The sequence below is a fragment of the Halyomorpha halys genome, unplaced genomic scaffold (genome assembly GCF_000696795.3).
Source record: "Halyomorpha halys isolate HHAL.00 unplaced genomic scaffold, Hhal_1.1 Scaffold657.1, whole genome shotgun sequence".
Lineage (NCBI taxonomy): Eukaryota > Metazoa > Arthropoda > Insecta > Hemiptera > Pentatomidae > Halyomorpha > Halyomorpha halys.
In genome coordinates, this window is record NW_027105368.1 from 276,878 (window position 1) to 296,066 (window position 19,189).

Here is a 19,189-nt window from a genome sequence, read left to right on the forward strand (position 1 = left end):
CTCCAATTCACTTCTTTCTACTTCAAAGCGAGTGCAAGTGAAGAACACGTGCTCCGCGGTTTCCTCGACAGTCTGGCATCCAGGGCATTCTGCGGTGTTATCCAGTTTGAAGCGGTACTGGTAGGCTCTGAAGCATCCATGTCCGGTCATCGATTGGGTTATGTAAAAATCCACCTCACCATGCTGGCGACCATACCACTTGGCCACATCGGGTGAGTGACCTGTGAGTCCACCTCCCGGAATCTGCAGCCTCCCAACGCTGCTGCCACTGGTCGATCGTTATTTTTCGCTCTTCTTCTCTTGATAAGTGCAAGCGTCGTCCATAGTGCCTGCTTCTTTCTCCAACAAGGAGAGTGTGTTATCGATTAAATACACAAGTGTGTTAAGATTTAAAACACAAGTGTGTGTGTGTGTGTGTGTGTGTGTGTGTGTGTGTGTGTGTGTGTGTGTGTGTGTGTTTTTTGAGGTGTTGTATGTGTTTGTGTGTGCCCGTGGCCCCAACGATTGACTTTTCTTAATATATGTTGTCACTACTCACTTCTCTGATAGTGTTTAATCTCATCGACCTCCTTTTTTACCTTTCATTATTTAATTTTTGTACAAAAATTCTTTTACTGCTAAAAAGAAAAATGCTTGGTAATATAAAGCACAAAGTACAAAAAAAAAATTTCAAATACATATTTTTTTTTTATTTGATCAATTAACGTTATTGATACAATAAATTTAAAAATTTAATTTTAAACATTCATTAAACTATTATAGAAGCTAACTATTCAAACAACACTGCCAAAAACAAATTCATAGATGAGGTTACATTATGTTTACTTTTGACAGTTCCTTATCGATAACGACGTTCTATTTGAAATATTATTTTAGTGGTTGATGTGTTTTTATTATAAATTTTTCTCATTTAATATTTATTAGTTTGCTCAACTATTAATTATGACTATACAGTCGGATTCTCGACTTAATTTGTTTCCCGTCCTCAATACCCTTCAGAAAATAGCAATTTATGAATTAAAGGATGTAATGAAGTTATATACATTATAGTTGTGTATGTTTCAGTTACATATAATTTTTTAAGCGAGTAATATTAATTGGTTTTCCCATTTTTTCTAGTGGGTTTATGTAGTTGGATCCAACAACAGTTTGAATCTGTTCAGACTTCTGAAAATTGACAGAAAAGAACCTAAAGATTTAGTTGTGATTGATGATGGAGAAGAGTATACTCAGTCTGATATTCAAAATTTCATTGCAACTCGAGCTCGGGGTGTTACGGCTAAAAGTGCATTTGGAATTGTTGGTATGATTTGAGTTTCATTTCCAAAAGGAATTACTTTTTAATACTTCAATTAAAGTTGTTATATGTTTTCATCTTTCTTCTTCCATTTTAATAGGTTTTGTGAGATTTCTAGAAGGTTATTACCTTTTACTTATAACAAAAAGGAGGAGAGTCGCTGCTTTAGGTCTTCATTATATTTATAAGATTGAAGATACAACAATGATTTACATACCCAATGAATCGTCACGTACTTCACATCCTGATGAAGCCAGATATGTCAAAATGTTTCAAAGTATTGACCTTTCTAGTAATTTCTACTTCAGGTACTAAAAGTCAGTTGGTTAAAAAATGTCTTGATATTTTTTTTATAATCATTAGATTTATAAAATAATTCACAATATTCTTATATTCATGAAATAATTTACTAAATCATGTGTATATAGTCAATTTATAAATTAACTTTTTTAAAAAAATTAACTATAACTTTGTGATTTATATCAGTTATAGTTATGATATCACCCATACACTTCAAGTAAATATGGCTGTACCAAAAAAATTACAGAACTGGGGAAATAACGATAATAATACCAGGTAAGTTTTCTATTTCTGATGTTATGAAACTTGCTAGTACTAATTTTTGGATATTATTCAAATTATTGTAATGTTTCTTTTTTTATATTATCAATGTATATTTATATATAATACTGTAATATTGACCTCTTACTATCTCAAACGAAAAATAATATGTAAGTAAATGAATGCTTATAAAAAATATTTATATTTTTCACTTTCTTTTAATACCTTTATTTCCATGTTTAAAAGGTTCTTAATTGATAAACTAAACTGGCACTGTCATTTAATATTAAAAGTCTAATTTTACAGTAGAATCCTGCTTATCAATACTTGTTAGTACCATGGTATTGTTGGTTCAGCGGGAGAGCCTGTTAAACCAGTGTATATAAAGAAAAAACTGCAGTATTGATTTAACACATACATTAGATAAAAAATATAATACAGTACAAAACAAATTTGATGATATTAAATTTATTAGACCAATTTAATGGGATGATTTCAAAATTTACTTTTTTACTAAAGAATCTTTTTTTTTTTTTTTTAATTTTCATGTATAATATATATATGTACAAGAATAGCCATTTGGTGTACAATTAAAAGAAAATACAAATTATAGAGAAGATGGTTAGGGTTGCTATTAAAAGATAAACAAAAATAGTTAACAACTATTTATTTTCCGACGTTTCGCTCCTCTTTGTGGAGCTTCATCAGGGCTGTTCAAGGTGATAGCTGTAGTGACTTATCATCCAAACAACGTTTTGGGCTCTTCTGCACATTATTAAGTTTTACAAATAAAATTATTTACGAGGAGAAGATGGTTGGGGGTGCGGTCAAAGAGAAACACAAATACTTTGGTGTAACCTATTTTATTGTGCCAACGTTTCGGCTAGAGTTTCTAGCCTTCTTCAGAGCTAAGAACAGAACAAGATAACAACCACAGTAAGTATAGAAAATAGAAAAGAAAGTATAAACAGAGTAACATAAAATGAATAATTTTACAAAATAGAATTAATAAAATGAAGTGATGAGAGAAGTTCAAACAAATAAAACTTAATTTTATTAATTCTATTTTGTAAAATTATTCATTTTATGTTACTCTGTTTATACTTTCTTTTATATTTTCTATACTTACTGTGGTTGTTATCTTGTTCTGTTCTTAGCCCTGAAGAAGGCTAGAAACTCTAGCCGAAACGTTGGCACAATAAAATAGGTTACACCAACTTATTTGTGTTTTTCTTTGACCTCACCCCCAACCATCTTCTCCTCGTACGTCATCCACAGTCAACTATCTCTCATAATTATGAAAATTATTTACAATTAACATACAGTTACAATCAATTAGATTTATCAAATTCATGTCTTCTGATGATGATATATTTTGATTTATTACAGAAATTTGAAGAAAGAAAGACGACAAAATCAAACTGATTATGAATTATATTCATCTCCAAACCTGAAATTTGTTTGGAATTTGTATCTGTTATCAAAGATAAAGGATGTTATTCACCGTGACTGGATTATTTATATCATTCATGGATTTATAAGCCAGTCTAATCTAAATATATTCGGACGTTCTGTTTATGTAACTCTCATCGCCCGAAGATCAAACAAATATGCTGGGACAAGGTTTCTAAAAAGAGGTGCTAATACAAATGTGAGTTTATCTTAAAGTTATTGCTATTTAGTAAATCAAATAATTGAACATGAGAAGTCCTCTTAATAGTCACTTATAAACACAACTTTAGTTTGCCAAAACAGTATTCTTCACAACTTAAAATTTCATTTAGAATATTTTTGAGAATAAATAATTGAATTTTTGATAAAAATCTCTATTTCCATATGTATGAATGAACTGAAGGAAGTGGAGAAATTTAAATTAAATGATTGTATATTTAATATATCATAATAAAAGATATATTTTAGGGCGATGTTGCAAACGAGGTTGAAACTGAACAGGTAATTGAAGATATGGGTGTTAGCAGTTGGCATGTTTGTCCTAGGATATCTAGTTTTGTTCAAATGAGAGGGAGTATTCCTGGTCACTGGAGTCAAGATATTGCTAAAATTGTTCCTAAGCCTACGATTGCTTATGATCTTAGTGATCCTTTTGTGATAACTCCTGGTAATGTCTTATTTTTACTTATTCATCAATTTCCTGTTAAATATTTGTAATTGGTAAAGTTTTATATCTTTACTCATTCTATTTGTATTCTACTTTTTAAAAGTAATTTTCAATTCTTGAATAATTTAAAAAATATTATATAAGATCATTTCTTGACCAAACACTTTAGTTTCATGTTTGTAGACGAAATTTCTATTATTTTCTCTATTGTTATTAGGTATAGTCAGTTTTGTAATATAAATTACATTAAACAACAAATAATCAGTGAAAGAATAAAAAAATTCAGATAAGATTTAATTGTTTGAGGCCCAATACCTGCGAGATTTTTTTTTAATTTCTGTTGACATTAAATAAGAATAACTAAAGAAGCAGAGCATAGTTGAATTAGCTTCCTTCTGGATTTGACCACAACTTTGATTTTCAAAATTTTCATTTCAATATGCAACTCTCAGGTTTACAGGTTAAGGGATTCTTTGATATCATTGTGATTCCATAAAAAAATCAAAATGAATATTTTTTATGGTCATCATATGATCAATTATTGTATTTTTTTTTTCAGGGAGACATTTCAAGCAATTATTTGATCGTTACGGGTCACCTATTATAGCCTTGAACCTCGTAAAACAGAAGGAAAAAAAGAAACATGAGTCAACTTTAAGCATTCAATATAGCTCTGACATTAAGTACCTGAATCAATTCTTGTCACCTGAACATCATATTCAATACGTCACCTTTGACATGGCTAGAAAAAATAAAGGGTAAGATGTATGAATTAACTTGAAAAATCAGTCATATCATTTTTGTACGATTTTTCATGACATTAGTAAAACATAGTAGCACCAATGATATATAATCCAGTTCAAATCCGGCCTGGACGGATGGAAATTTTCAAGCTGGTCCCACAGAATGAAAACTCCACCTTTCCACTTTGGTTTAAATAGGTTGATAGTAAATTTGATAACTACTCCATATGCCACAAATGGCTGGCTAGGTAAGAGTTAAACAATAAAAAATACGTCTTTCTTAGGTGCTCTTGTCAACGTTGGTCATGAATACGTTGTAAGCTCACTAGAGGCAAAAAGAGTAAAATCCGACCTCAAGAATGCTCTCCTAAACACCAAGAAGATTAAAATTGGAGTACCACCCCGCTCAATTAGTCAGATCAGTATATAGCGAGGATTACCTCAGGGTGGGTTCTTGTTGCCATCATTATTCAATTTGTCCATTGGTCGAGAGGTAATAAACCTTTTCTAACCAAAGTGAGAGGTTCAAGTTTTTATTCCGTGAGACTGCCATGAAATAAAAGTCAACCCCTCACCCCAGGCTAGATTCAAACTGGCATCATTGTAGTTAGGTGGTTGCTAAGGTGGGCACTCCCTTGGCTACAAACACCCTGTATTTTAAGTTAGCTAAACAAATTATACTATTACAGGTATGATATATTAGAACATAATGAATCTGATGTGGTCTTTAATTTCTGTTCCAAGATATTTATCCAACAAAACTATTTTTTTCTATATATATCATTTTCATTGCTTCTAGAATGCAACAATTAATGTGAAGATGTTAAAAATGTTAATAATGTTTAAAATGATTTAAATGATGTGCACATTTAAAATATGTGCTCAAGACACCACTGATGATGAGATATTGGTGCTTGTTCCATATAAAGAAACATTGTTCTGCTCCTCATTACCTTTCCATGATTATTCTCTTCCATATAGTAGAATAATTACATATTTTCCCCGAGAGATTTATTATCATACTTACTTTTAAATAATAAAATTATTTACTAATCTTTTAGAAAAGTGGCAAATGTTATGGGACGATTAGCTCGAATTGGCGAAAACGCTTTAGCGAAGGTTGGCGTATTTTGTACATTTACTAAAAAATTACAGACTGGAGTTATAAGAGTCAATTGTGTTGATTGCCTTGACAGAACAAACACTGCACAATTCGCACTAGGAAAGTGTGCTTTAGCTAAGCAAGTAGGTGTTTTAGAGATAAAATAAAAGTTTTATTTTAACATATATAGAAATAATCTCTTTTATTTTAATATTGTAGCTTGAAACTCTTGGATTACTTGAAACCCTCGAGCTGAAGTATGATACTGATTGTATAAGACTGCTTGAAGTATTGTATGAAGACCACGGTGATACCCTGGCACTGCAGTATGGCGGCTCTCAGTTGGTTCACAGGATCAAGACTTATAGAAAGACGGCACCTTGGACATCACAGGGAAATGATATTATGCAAACTTTAAGTCGATACTATAGCAACACATTTTCAGGTATTATTGAGCTAAAAATACTGAAAAAATATTTTGTAAAATGTATTTGTATAATTTAGAGGTGCTGCCAATGGCCATTATGAGAAATGACTGACTTGACATCTGATTAGGTTAAATCTGATTAATTAATTGACCCAAAAACATTTGATTTAATTTAATTATGATGATTTGTTAGTGCTAATTATGTTCTATTTTGTAGAGATAAGGTGTGTTTCATGATATTTATTGTCAATCAAGCACTACTGTTGTTTATAAAATGTCCCATTTGGTGTATAGCCATTGGGTTCAAAATCTTACTAATTAAATAAAAAACAACAAAATCCACCCTCTCCCCCCACCCCTTCAAAAAATTTTTGTAGCAAAGAATCACTAATAGCTAAAACTGTTTTTTTTTTTTGTTTTTTAACTCAAAAATCTCTAAACTGGATGATCCATTGAAAACTGTGCATAAAAAATTTGACCCTATTATAATAATCTCCTTATCTAGGTCTTAAGGAAAGTTAAGATATGAGTATAAAGCCTCTGCTAATACTATTTGACTTTAAAAAATATTTTATAAAAAAAAAAAGTCATCAAGGATAATGAATAAATATATATTTTACCATAAAATGTATACTTTTTGAGTTATGCACTAATGAAATGTTTTCTTCTTTATAACTTTTGTTCTTGGATTTTCTGGAAGATTTATGTCATATATAAACATGTCACATGTCGAAATGCAGAAATCTCTTTTCATCTGTGCATGTAATCATATCGAAAGTATATCAATGAATAGTCAGATGAGTTGAGTTTTGTTTGCATTTGGAAAATACCCAGCTATTATACCAAGTTTCATTATTTATACTGTAATATTTAAAATTTATTATAATAATTATAGGGATTTAACTGTTTTTATTATTCTCAGATCTAAAATATTTGTTTTAATGAAATGCTTTGATGATGACATTGTTTAAATGACTAAATTAAATATTAACTAGATGTTAAAATTTCATTTTAAATTATTCTACATTATTGACTCTGTCTTAGAGCAGGTTCTCGAGACAGTCAAAACACAATTACTGTTAAATGAATTAATGATTACTTTAACAAATCTGTTTGATCCTAGGATGAGCAAATTAACCGATTATATGGTCTTCTTTGGTGACTTAATTCTTCTTGTCTTATTACAAAAAATACTACCACTGAGAGTAGACTAAGGGTGTCTATAGTCGCTGCAAGCATTAGTAGTACAACGGTTTTGATTTACTTACAATGATTTATGGTGTAAATACTTCATTGATGATTATTTTCCTCTTTTATTTTTTCCTTGATTCACTTTGCATTATAATTGTGGTAGAGAAACAAAAAAAGTTTAAAAATTTTAATCTACCTGCTCAACATAGCAACAATCCAACAGACTTTAGGAGGGCAAGCCGCAAACTTGAACATTTGGAACGACTTTGTTTTTTCCTCCATTACGTCTGAATTGGTTAGTTTCCTATCCATAATAAAGTCGATTAGTGTGCTCTTTGGTGGAAAAACATGGAAAAAACTAAACTAATCTATTTATATTTAAAAAATGACTATTTATAAAAAAAGAGGATATTAAAATATATATATTGGAAGAAGATAATTGACTGTATGAAGAAGATTGGAGGAGGATATTCTCGGCGGCGGTAATAAAAGTTTCAAAATTGTAACAAAAAACTATTTATTGTTAATCAATGTTTCGCCCCACTTTGCAGTGCTTCGCCAGGGCTGAATAAGAAAAAAAAGATAAAAACATTTTATAATGAACAGAACATTAAAAATATAAAATATTTCAAAACAATAATGTTTTCAATATTGTTTTAAAATGTTTTATATTTTTAATGTTCTGTTAATTCTAAAATGTTTGTCTCGTTTTTGTTATTTAACCCTGAGGAAGCTCCACAAAGTGGGGCGAAACGTTGGATAACAATAAATAGTTTTTTGTTACTATTTTGAAACCTTTATTGACTGCCACCCAGACTATCCTCCTCCAATAAAATATATATAGACGGAACATCACTAACAACCTCGCAATACATATAAGAAGACATGAAGTAATATTCCATCCATTAGGAGATAAGGTTATAGGGTATCTTTTTATTATTATTATTATTTTTTTTTTATGACAAAAGATTGAATTTTTTCCTCACAAAGTAAAACATATATACTTTATACTATGCTTCTATAAAATTTATTTTTACTTTTTTGTCTATTAAAAAAATCATATTTATGTAAACAATATTTTTTCATTTTTGCTATAGCTTAGTTTTATTTTTAGATTTCGAAAAACAACATGCAATGAATCTTTTTCTTGGATTGTTCATACCCTATGATAGTCCTTCGCCAATATGGGAACAAATAACTGATTATTATCTTCATCATCCAGAAACAATAACGCTCTTTCCACTAGAAGAGAGCAGGTATTCATTTTATTGTTTATAATTTAGTTATTAAATTCTTGTATTATATTATAACTTGGTATTTTTTCAGATTGCCTTTAACTCAATGGTGGGGTGAAAAGGAAGTTACTTCCTTGTCAAGGGAATACTTGGAAAGAGAAGCGGATGTTAAGCCTCTTTTGAACCCCACAACTGTTGATGTTTATTCAGATTTTCATAGGATTCATGAATTCACTGCCCTCATGGAAATATTTCCGGCTACCATCAGCCATAGTGTGAGGTTAGAAACTCAATTTAATTGGAAAATAAAAATAAAATATAACACATTTGAATCAAAATGCATTTGATAGTTTATAAGTCGGAATATAAAATTAATTTGACTTTATTGCGAATTCATCATCTAATTTGAAATTATTATTATTTTTATCTGATGCTACAACTTAACAATAGCCACCAGCAATTGATTCCTATATGGATTAGAATTTAGAAGGGTTTACATATCATTGGCTTCAGTCACCGTCCACCTTATATTTAGTCCCTTCGCTCTTTTTCTACCTTAGATTTTTTTCTATGAGGACCATATTAGAGGTTAGGATGTTTTCCATTCTTACCCAGTGGTCTTCCTTAGATAGATAACATCTGAGATCCACTAAAGAGGTTATATAGTTCTTTTTTTTTTCTTTTTTTTTCCATGCTTCAATTTTTTGTGGGTCGGCTGTACTTCCTTAGAATTCATGACCCAAAATTCAGGAACTATTTCTCATTTGCTTTCATTATAGTCCCTGAACCATTATTTTATTTTATACTTCCATGTACAGATAGATATATGGTATATATAGTTAGGAGAAGTATTGTGATCATGCAAGATTTTGAATTCAAGTTTTCAATGGATATATATACATGTTTTGAGGTCCCCTTAGTGCAAATAAACAAGTCTTGCAAAATAGTCTGTGTGTGAACTGCCTAGCTCAAAATCAAAAAGTTTTACAAAACTGAAATTACATATTTAGAGCATGTGTATACCTGGGATGTTATAATAACTTGTTCATTAAAATCGACATCACTTTATAGAACCGACTTTGTACTTTTTAAGAATTTTCTCAAAAACAGGTCTAATGAGTTTCATTAAACTCAGTTAATGAATGTAGAATTCAGTGCTCTTTAATATGAGATAAGTTATCCTCATTGAAATAGTCTGATAGGATTTAAATGCAGATTTTTCAAAAAATCTTCCTCTTAAGTACCTTTTATTTTCTATATTTGAAATAAATATACAGTTCTCATTGTTAGCAATAGTAAACAATGGATAAATAAAAAATATTAAAGAATTTTATGAATAACTAAAAGATTAAAACGGAAAAATAGAGACTGAAGTACGAATTGGAAAAAGCCAAGACCACCCGATCTTTTCAAATTGCATCCATATGTACACAGCTTTACTATCCTTTGTTAAATTGTTGTATGGTTGGTAGCAGAGTTGGGCAACTATGAAACTAGTAGCTAATATTACCATAGATGTTATATTTATTTATCAATGATTCATTCATGATTGAGGGTCGTATCCATGGCAATTTTAGCTATTAGTTTTAGCTATAGCTAATTTTTGTCCATCTCTGATGGCAGTAACAAAGTTGATAATTGTTATTTTCACCTTGAGAAACTCTATAATACGAATTTTTATAATAAGGGAAAGTTGTGTAATGCACCTCACCAGATTTTTTTTTATAGCCAATTTTTTAGATTTTTCTTCTAATAAGAGAATAAATGGATGAAAAGAAAAAAAACTCGTTCAAACTATAAATTATTATTTTAAGAATAGTAACGAAAACATTGCCTATTTATTATTTGTTTATATTTGTAAACATTAATTTTTAGGTATAGGAAGAAGATGGTCTGGGATGCGGTGAGTAATATTACGGAGTAATCATTACGGAGATAATGCTGAAGGTGGCCTATGTACCAAAACCACTCAGGGGGGGCACACGATTTTGATATATAAAGGCAAAGGAGATGCAATTAATATATCATCCTGGAGGCCAATTACAATATATTCCATCGTGCGCCAAATTATTGAGAAGGTGCTTGATTGTGAACTTAGGAAACAGGTCACCTTCCACAGAAATCAAAGGGGTTTTATAAAGGGCCTTCCGGGAGCACACGTCAACACGAGAATTATCAATGCGATTTTGAAAGATGCAAGAAATAAGAAAAGCAATTGCGCGGTGGTATTTCTCGACGTTGTTGGTGCCTTTGACAATGTTGGCCATGATCATATTGTGAGCTCACTGAAGGCGAGGGGCATGTCGCCGGATCTCAGAGATGTGATTTCGGCTCTCCTTACTACAAATAACATCAAAATAAATGTAGGTGCCCACTCAACAAGCCAAATCAGAGTAAAGCGTAGAGCACCTCAAGGCGGTCCCTTGTCTTCTTCGCTATTCAACCTGGCCATAGACCATCTATACCTGTGTGAGCAAAGCTTCGTAAGTAAATATGGATATAAGCTCAATAGCGACCAAGATTGTGTGGTCCTCACAGGGTTCGCAGATGACCTGGCGGTTTCAGCGTGCGACAGGGTTGCTGTGGAAAGAGTCATTGATAGTGTACAGAGGACGTTCAAAGAAATCGGTTTGGCATTGAATCCTCAAAAGAGTGTGGGAATCGTCATAAATAAGGGAGAGCTGGAATCGACAAAGCTCTCCCTTGAGAATGGAGATAGCATCCTAACAATGCAAGAAGGCAACACCATAAAATACTTAGGATGCACATTCTCGGGAGAGCTACAGTTCAACGAGGATTCGGTGACAAAGTTGAATATGAATTTGGATAAACTCGTCACCAGTTTGTAGACTGGTATTCGTCTACAAACTAACTACAAGTTTTTCAATTTATTCCTTTTTTTTTTTTTCTTTCCCTTCTATTTCACAACCCCTATTTCATTTGATCAACAAATTTCCCTATATAACAAATATTAAAATATTTAAAATAATAAAGTAATAGATGAAACAACAAATAAGATATGCGTGTAGCTATCGCAAATAAGAGATGCATGCATGCCATCCCTCCTCTGGATAAAATCCCCCACTCATTAATTTCCATGCATGTGGTGGTGTATGATTCCCAGGGAGTCAAGTATTATATTCTCTGTTAACCTAGCCACGTCCTGGACATCGACCCCAAGCTCCTCCATGAAGCTCCTAGTTGTCCTGGGAATAGTTCCACGGGCTCCGAACCAGAGGCCTCTCACGTTGAAGTCTCGTTCTCCGAAGCCCTCACGGAACTTCTACTTGAGGAAAGGGATACATTTATCGTAGATTTCCTTCTTTTCCCTATCTACTTTATTTGCCTGGTCAAGGTCGTTATTTCCATATCTCACTGTGGGATCCAGAATAATTGCCAACTTCCCCTTCTTAGGAAAAGCAACAATATCCGCATATCTTGTGCATCCATCTGTATCTACGCAGTAGACCTCGTCAAAGCAGGCAAATTCTCTTTCTTTTAGGAGCTTCATTAACTCGTATTTCACTCTATGATGTCGACATGTTATGAGGAGGTAGTTGTTGGGGCATTTCCCCAGCACATGTGCTGGTGTTTCTGACTCAATGCAAATGCAACAGAGGGACCCAACTTCTCTATCCTGTCCGCTGACACCTGGGACTCCACGTAGGGGTGCATATTTTATATTCAATTTCAGGGCATTGGACCATTCAGAGCCCGTAAGTATTTGTTTATCGTATATAAACTTATTTGCTCTCATGGTCTCTTTGAAATGGCGTACTCCAATGCCCTGCCACCTGCAGTTAGCCCATTCCTCGAACGCATTTTCACGTAGCGACTGTCGTAGAGCTGTTGTAAAAGAAAACTGAAAAAAAAAAAATGTTATCTTTCTATTATATTATATCATATAAAAATATGTAATTTATATATGTTCAGTCATGGATTGATCAGTATGCTGTGTAATTTAGCAACCTGATGTATTTGGGCAGCATGAATGAATAAAGTATTTCTTTCTCTCTACCTAAAGAAGTAAAACTTATTTATTCGTGCCGACGTTACGACCTGAATTTCAGGCCTTCATCAGGGCAAAAAACAAAATAAGATAACAACCTTAATTCAGAGAAACGGAAAAAGAAAATAATAACAAACTTGGAAATATTCATAACAATAAATTAAGTAGATAGTAGATGATACTAATTGAAGATAAAATATAATATTGTAGAGGTAACAATTATACAAAACAAATGATAAAAAAAAGTTATAAAAAATTTGACAGTGCTCATGTAAATAAAAAAATTAACAAAGGTAAAGGTGCATCAGAAAATGTAAATGATGAGTAATTGAAATAAACTAAAATAATAAGTTGTTTAAAAATAAACAAATAAGTTGTTAAAATTAAAGTAATAAATTGTTTTTCTGCTTGATGAAGGCCTGAAATTCAGATTGAAATGTCGGCACAAATAAATAAGATTTACTTATTTGTGATTTTTACTGACTGTGCCCTCTAACCAGCTCCTTATATCAATCTGTGGGCAACTATCAACACCTCATTAATTTTTAAACATTTATTTTCAGAGATTTCATGCCAAATTGTGTAACAGATTATAGCCCGTTCACAGTTCGTGTTGGGCCAGGAAGGAGAAGAGAAGAAAATAGTAAAGGCTTCAAAAATCCTTCCGTATCTGGACAGAGTTCGACTTCTAGTGCCACATCAAGTGACGAGTATGTTGTAGTTACTTAAAATCAGTAAGCTAAATTATAGATATCATGATTCTATCATTTACTTTGGATTTATTATAGATAATATTGAAATCTATAGAAATTTTTAAAATATATTTTTGAATGTTGCTTATGATACACATATTAATAAAACAGTATCATTTCAGATGCAGTCAAGAAAGTGAAGAGGAGGATGTGAAAACAGAATCTCGGCAATCGTCTTCACCCGCTAAAGGGAGCACAGAGTCTGCTAGATCATCACAGGGAAATATATTTGCATTGAAACCGATTTCTTCTCAGGATATGCAAATCTATAAAAGGTATTCAACTTTCCAATGATTTTTTTACTTTTTAAGTGGTTTTGTATAAAACAAGAAGCCTTAATATAAACTTTCTTACATTTTATTTATTAGTTTTAATATTGTTAAAAAATTTCTTTTAGATGAAAATGATAATTTACTTCACTTTTTAATGTTACTACTTGATATTTAATTTTATTATATTTCTCCAAATCTAATATTTGATAAAGCTATTTCAATACACCAAGCAGTTGATCACACAGAAAAACACTTATTTATTTTAAAGTAAAATGTTGCCACAATAATTATACAACAGGAATCAGTTGAAGTGTATCTAGTTTATTACTTTTGAAGTAAACAAGATAAATAAATTACTAAATTAGTTGCATTATTTTGTATAACTGCAAGTTCAATTCGTTTCAGGTATGTAGTTATTGGAAGGCAGTCCATACGTACCAAAGAAGGAACGAATAAACCATTAGCCCACAGCCTTAAACCGATGACAGAATTCACAGATTCAACCGAACAGGTATTTTCTTTCTTCCTAAATAAATTGTACATATATGTAAAATGGTAATATTAATCCCTTTACTGGCTGTCAAGAGCTAGGGATTTTGACAAATAATATATCAAAAGAAAGGGAATTTCATGGAGAAGTGGCGAGTCTTAATTGTGATTCTTAAATTCTTACAGGAACTTTAATAAAAGTTATTTTTAAAAAAAGTGAGAGGTTTCAAAACTCTGACAGAGCTAAGTTGTTGGATAAAGAAGATAGAAATAGGTTTTTAAGATTTAAAGACGGACTTAGATACCTCAAGTATATTGGATCTTTTGTTTTAAAGCCCAAAATTAAACCATTTTTGAGATACCCCATGAATTAGGCACGGATCAATCCTCATTCTAAGGTTAGCTTCCACTGTGACATAGTTTTCATGGAATATTTATCACATGTTCTTTGATGCCTAACCTTAAACCCCTGCAAAATATGAATACTACTCTAAGAAAAGGAGTATTAGACAGATTCTGTTCTTTTGCATTAGCCCAGTAGTGGTCAAAGTATACTTTAATACTCCTGGACAATACTGACTTTCAAGATTAGTTCGAATGAGTTACCATCTCACTTCCAAACTAAGGTATTTTTTCATTGGAGCTTGGCTATAAATTATTGAATGAAATGTTATTAACTTTACTAAGTAACTTCTATGGTATTGTCACCTATGAATATTGTGAAAATAATTATTAACAAATTTTCTTGATAATTTTACCCAAATAGCCACAAATTGGATGAATAGTGCTCAGATATTTATTTAATTTGTCCGTTTGTAGCTATATGATGATTGAGCAAATAGCTCAGCCAATTTTTATTTTTTATGGCTCAAATTATTCTGCTAGATACAGAGAATATTTTGAAACAAGTCGAGCTCAAGATCATGAAAATTATTGTATCAAATGTGTTTAGTCTCTCTGTGCTTATATAACCATATTTTGAGCTAAATACTTCACCAATTCATAGGTTTTATGGCTCAAAACAGTGATATTCCAAGAAAGATTAGAATGATTTGAGCTAACATATTGAAAAAAAATCCGTTCATGTACGGCCTAGCTATGAGCGAGTCCATTTCTGGGTTAATATAAGTTTACAGATAGCTGACTCACTCTAAAACTGAAATGACATTTTCCATTGGGGCAACGTAATTATGTATTATGTAAACTTTTATTTAAACATAGTCATTATAAAGTTTGCAGGTTTTCCAATTGTATGTGCTGAATAGACTCTCTTGATAGGGCCGTCTATAGCTGAGAGAGTTGAGGCATGGGTCTTTGCAACCTCATAAATGGAGCAGTGCCAGTTCAAACCTGGCCTGGAAGGTTGACTTTTATTTCTGTTGTAGTCCCACGAAATGAAAACTTGATCCCCATCATAGTTAGAATAGGATGGTACCCTGCAAATAAACCCCTCATATGTCAGAAAAACTCTCCTGATAATGTTATATTGTTTATACTAATGAGCTTGATATCGCTTGTCTATAAGTCTTTTTTATTTGTAAAAAGAATTATGATAATGTGGCAATAATGGTTCCTAGTTCTGTTTACATATGTTTGAACCAATGTTGCAGGAGGTTATTTTCATCTTCTGAATTAAAATATGCATTTTTTTTACTGTAACTTTTCAAAATTTTCAATGAAAGTATTGCAATTTCGCAAACTAATTAAAAACATGTATAATAAATTTTTATCATAATTTTTTTTATTGAAAATAACAATAGCTATGTCAATTTAATTTCTAAAATGTTATAATCTATTCATAACACATTATTTCATTAGTTCTTAGTCATATATATTTTCTAAAAAAATTATTGACATTGGTAATGTATGTTTTTTACCTTCAATAAACTTGAATTCTATTGATGTTAACTTATTTTATTGGTTATACAAAAATAATTTTTATCATTTTCAGACTAAAGCACCTGTGGTTACAAAGAAATCTCTTGACTTTTATGCCAATTACGTGAAAAAAATGTATTCCATTGATGAGTGTATCACACCACAGCAAGCTGAAAGATACGCGCGGTATTGTAACAATCAGCTATACATCTACAAAGGAGTTGGCTGGGACTAATGTTGTGTATATAATTTGTATTTATGTGTATATTAATATGTATACTCTTTTTCCTGAAAACAATCTGTTTTTTTCTTTCATTTTTAAGTCTTAGAATCTGATTCATAACTTATTATAAAAAATGGTTTTGTTGTCTCACATTATGTTCATGAATATATGAGCCGTCGATTGCAAAACTGTTGTAAGTTAAATAAGAGTTTTAAAATATTCCACTCTTTAGGGAGAAGTTCTACAAAGGTTTTGTCAGGTATAACCGTTTTCTCTGTGAAAATTAGCCTGCCTCGTCCATATTCAAGTATTTAAAGTAATTAATTAATCAATTATTTTTTTATGAGAACAGAATGATTTACATTATTTCTGCTCTTGACAGCTCATATAATTAAAAATTAGTATAATTGTTTAATCTTGTGGCCTTACTAAGAGTCAGGGGAACATCTTTCTTCTACTTTTTGTGTCACTTGTTTGCTGGGAGCACTTCTTGGTATAGTATATTATTCGTCTACTAGTTATTTTATTCAGTAAACAAAACTCATATATAATAAAAAATATTTACTAACATCTCTATGAATAAATTGATGTAGGTATAATATATAAATTAAAAATAAAATATTTATATAAATTAAAATAAAAGAAAGACATATTTATTACTAATTATAATTAATGGGATGAATAAAATAAAAATGACGGTTTTTCAACCAAATATTTATATTGTTATTTATTTGATATAAAATACAATTAATAGTCAAAGTATAGTCCATTGCTATCTACCGTCATTAGCCATCTGCTAGGAAATTGCTCGATGCCACGCTGATACCATTCTTTGGGATGGTAGTGAAAGAACTCTTGAATTGCAATTTCAACTTCTGCAAAATTATCAAATTTTTTCCCTTGAAGGAAATGGGCCATGGATCAAAACAAGTAGTAATCCGATGGTTTGAGGTAAAATCTCATACCAGAAGGGTTATTCAATAAATTTTCACAAATTTCTTACCTCTTAGCTGAATGCTGAGGAGTAAGTTCGTGAGGGACCAGTCTACTACTCTTTTAATTTGAGAGTAGATGACGACTAACAGTATCTTTTGACACACCACTCTCCCAGGCTAATTTGCGAGTATTTGTGGATGGATTTGACTCAACAGCTTCCTGTAGAACCTCATCAATATCCATTAATGATTGCCCAGAGCCCTTCTTCCTTTCTAAATTCGTATCTCCACTGCTAAATTTTTCAAACCAATGCTACGCAGTTTCTGATACACCCCATTAAAATGAGATATGGATAACTATTTTCTTATTAAAACTCTTTGGTGGCATTTGCAATGATCTTAAACTAACCGTTTTCATTTGCATTAACCCTCCACAAGTCAGCAAGACAGAAATCTAATAAGTCTCACAGACTTACCTTCTAGAAATAATTGTTGCAATAGTCATGCTGTGGGTTTGACTTTGGATTAATTTAAAGGTGCTTCTTATCCCAACAAAAAGTTTAATGAACAAGTTTTTAAGTATCAAAACTAGAATAATTTTGTATTTATTTTATCCCTTGTTGAACTATTCAGGTCTAATAAAAATTATGTTTTCTTGAAAAAATGTGATTTATCAATGTTCAGTATAATTTTTTCTAAAAAACAAATAATTCACAAGTTTAACATTGTAAACGACGATTTTTCTCCATAAGAACTTATAAAAAATGGAGTTTTCAAACTCTCTAATCTTTTAAATGATTTCTTTTATCAGAGTCTGTTTTCCGATATCCTACAACTATGCTCCCTCGTCACTCAGAGATCAATGCTATATCTTGTTATGCCTGCAAGATTAAACATTTACTAAAAATAATGTCAATAACTCTGATTTGTAGGTTAATTTCAATACTTTTAACTGAATGGGTCACTGTAATCTGGTTCATAATGACCAGTTAGGTTTAATTTTTAAAATGAATAATCTGTTATTCTTAATGGACATCATTACTATAATAATATCCAAGTTATGAATTTTTTGTCATCACTCTTTTCTCTACAAATTTAATTGTTATAATAATGATTTTAAGGGGAAAAGGCTTGTGTATTTAAAAGACTGATAAGTTAAATTATTTTATATAAAGGTATTTAATAGCTGAATATTTTTAAATACTATTATTAATTTTTTTTTTTATTCTGTATAATAAAAGTCTAAAATTAAATCAAAGAAATATCTATATTAAATTATTTAATCATTTTAGTTCCACATTTGTATTAATTTCTTGACATATTTAATAAGTATTTTAAGAAATAAATTTTCATATCATACCTCAGATAGGGAAAAAGTCGTTAACTAAAGAAATGATTTTTGTTATAAAAGTTGACTTTTAAATCGAGTATAAATGGTAAAAATTAAGCTCATAAAAGTAGTAATAATATGAAATTTCAAGTTTTTTTCTAAAATATAATCTTTGAAATAGATCTCCATATAAATTAGAATTTCTTAATCACCATTACAAGCTACAGATAAATTCTATTAATTATATTAATAATGCAAACATTAATAATGTTATAGGAAATTTAAATGTGATATTTTGTTATTTGTTAAAAGAAGTTATGATTTACCTAACATGTGATTTTTATACTTGTTAATAATTGATTTATGCCTATATTATAAAGTTGAAGAAGGTAATTTTTCAAAGATTTATGTAATATATCAGTTATAATATGTATCTGTATCAGGTATATTGTCTGTAAATGATCAAATAAACTAGTTCAAAAAACAAGAAACAAGGTTATAGTTTATTGTTGTGTGTTTAGTACACTAATTATGTTCTCATTTATTGTTAATGATGTTAGTTCTTATTTCTTTTAATATGGAGATGTCTCATACAGGAAATAGGTTTTAGTCAGCATTGTTGAGAT

General features: G+C 30.8%; 2 protein-coding genes across 3 annotated transcripts in view; one reads left to right on the top strand and one right to left on the bottom strand.

The window, feature by feature from the left end:
* Window positions 1-1,643, bottom strand: part of LOC106685097 (ABC transporter G family member 20) — a 28,697-nt gene extending 27,054 nt beyond the window's left edge. Inside the window, exon 1 of one of the 2 annotated variants that reach the window (XM_067050594.1) lies at window positions 1,515-1,643. The gene's annotated coding sequence lies outside the window, so the exon portion shown is untranslated. The remainder of the gene's footprint in view (window positions 1-1,514) is intronic. The other variant, XM_067050596.1, reaches the window with a different exon arrangement.
* Window positions 833-19,166, top strand: FIG4 (polyphosphoinositide phosphatase FIG4). The gene is made up of 15 exons (XM_014427593.2): window positions 833-1,026; window positions 1,120-1,303; window positions 1,398-1,605; window positions 1,784-1,873; window positions 3,248-3,509; window positions 3,779-3,977; window positions 4,537-4,735; window positions 5,782-5,965; window positions 6,042-6,267; window positions 8,555-8,696; window positions 8,767-8,955; window positions 13,248-13,394; window positions 13,559-13,711; window positions 14,114-14,219; window positions 16,149-19,166. The coding sequence occupies exons 1-15, from the start codon at window positions 943-945 to the stop codon at window positions 16,308-16,310; spliced, it is 2,535 nt and encodes an 844-aa protein (XP_014283079.1). The 5' UTR covers window positions 833-942; the 3' UTR covers window positions 16,311-19,166.
* The last annotated feature ends 23 nt before the right edge of the window (window positions 19,167-19,189 follow it).

Coding starts and splice junctions, on each gene's coding strand:
- FIG4 (XM_014427593.2), top strand. CDS start 943: ATGACTATACAGTCGGATTCTCGACTTAATTTGTTTCCCGTCCTCAAT. Junction 4,736..5,781: donor ATGGCTAGAAAAAATAAAGG/GTAAGATGTATG, acceptor CTAATCTTTTAG/AAAAGTGGCAAATGTTATGG. Junction 8,697..8,766: donor TTTCCACTAGAAGAGAGCAG/GTATTCATTTTA, acceptor GTATTTTTTCAG/ATTGCCTTTAACTCAATGGT.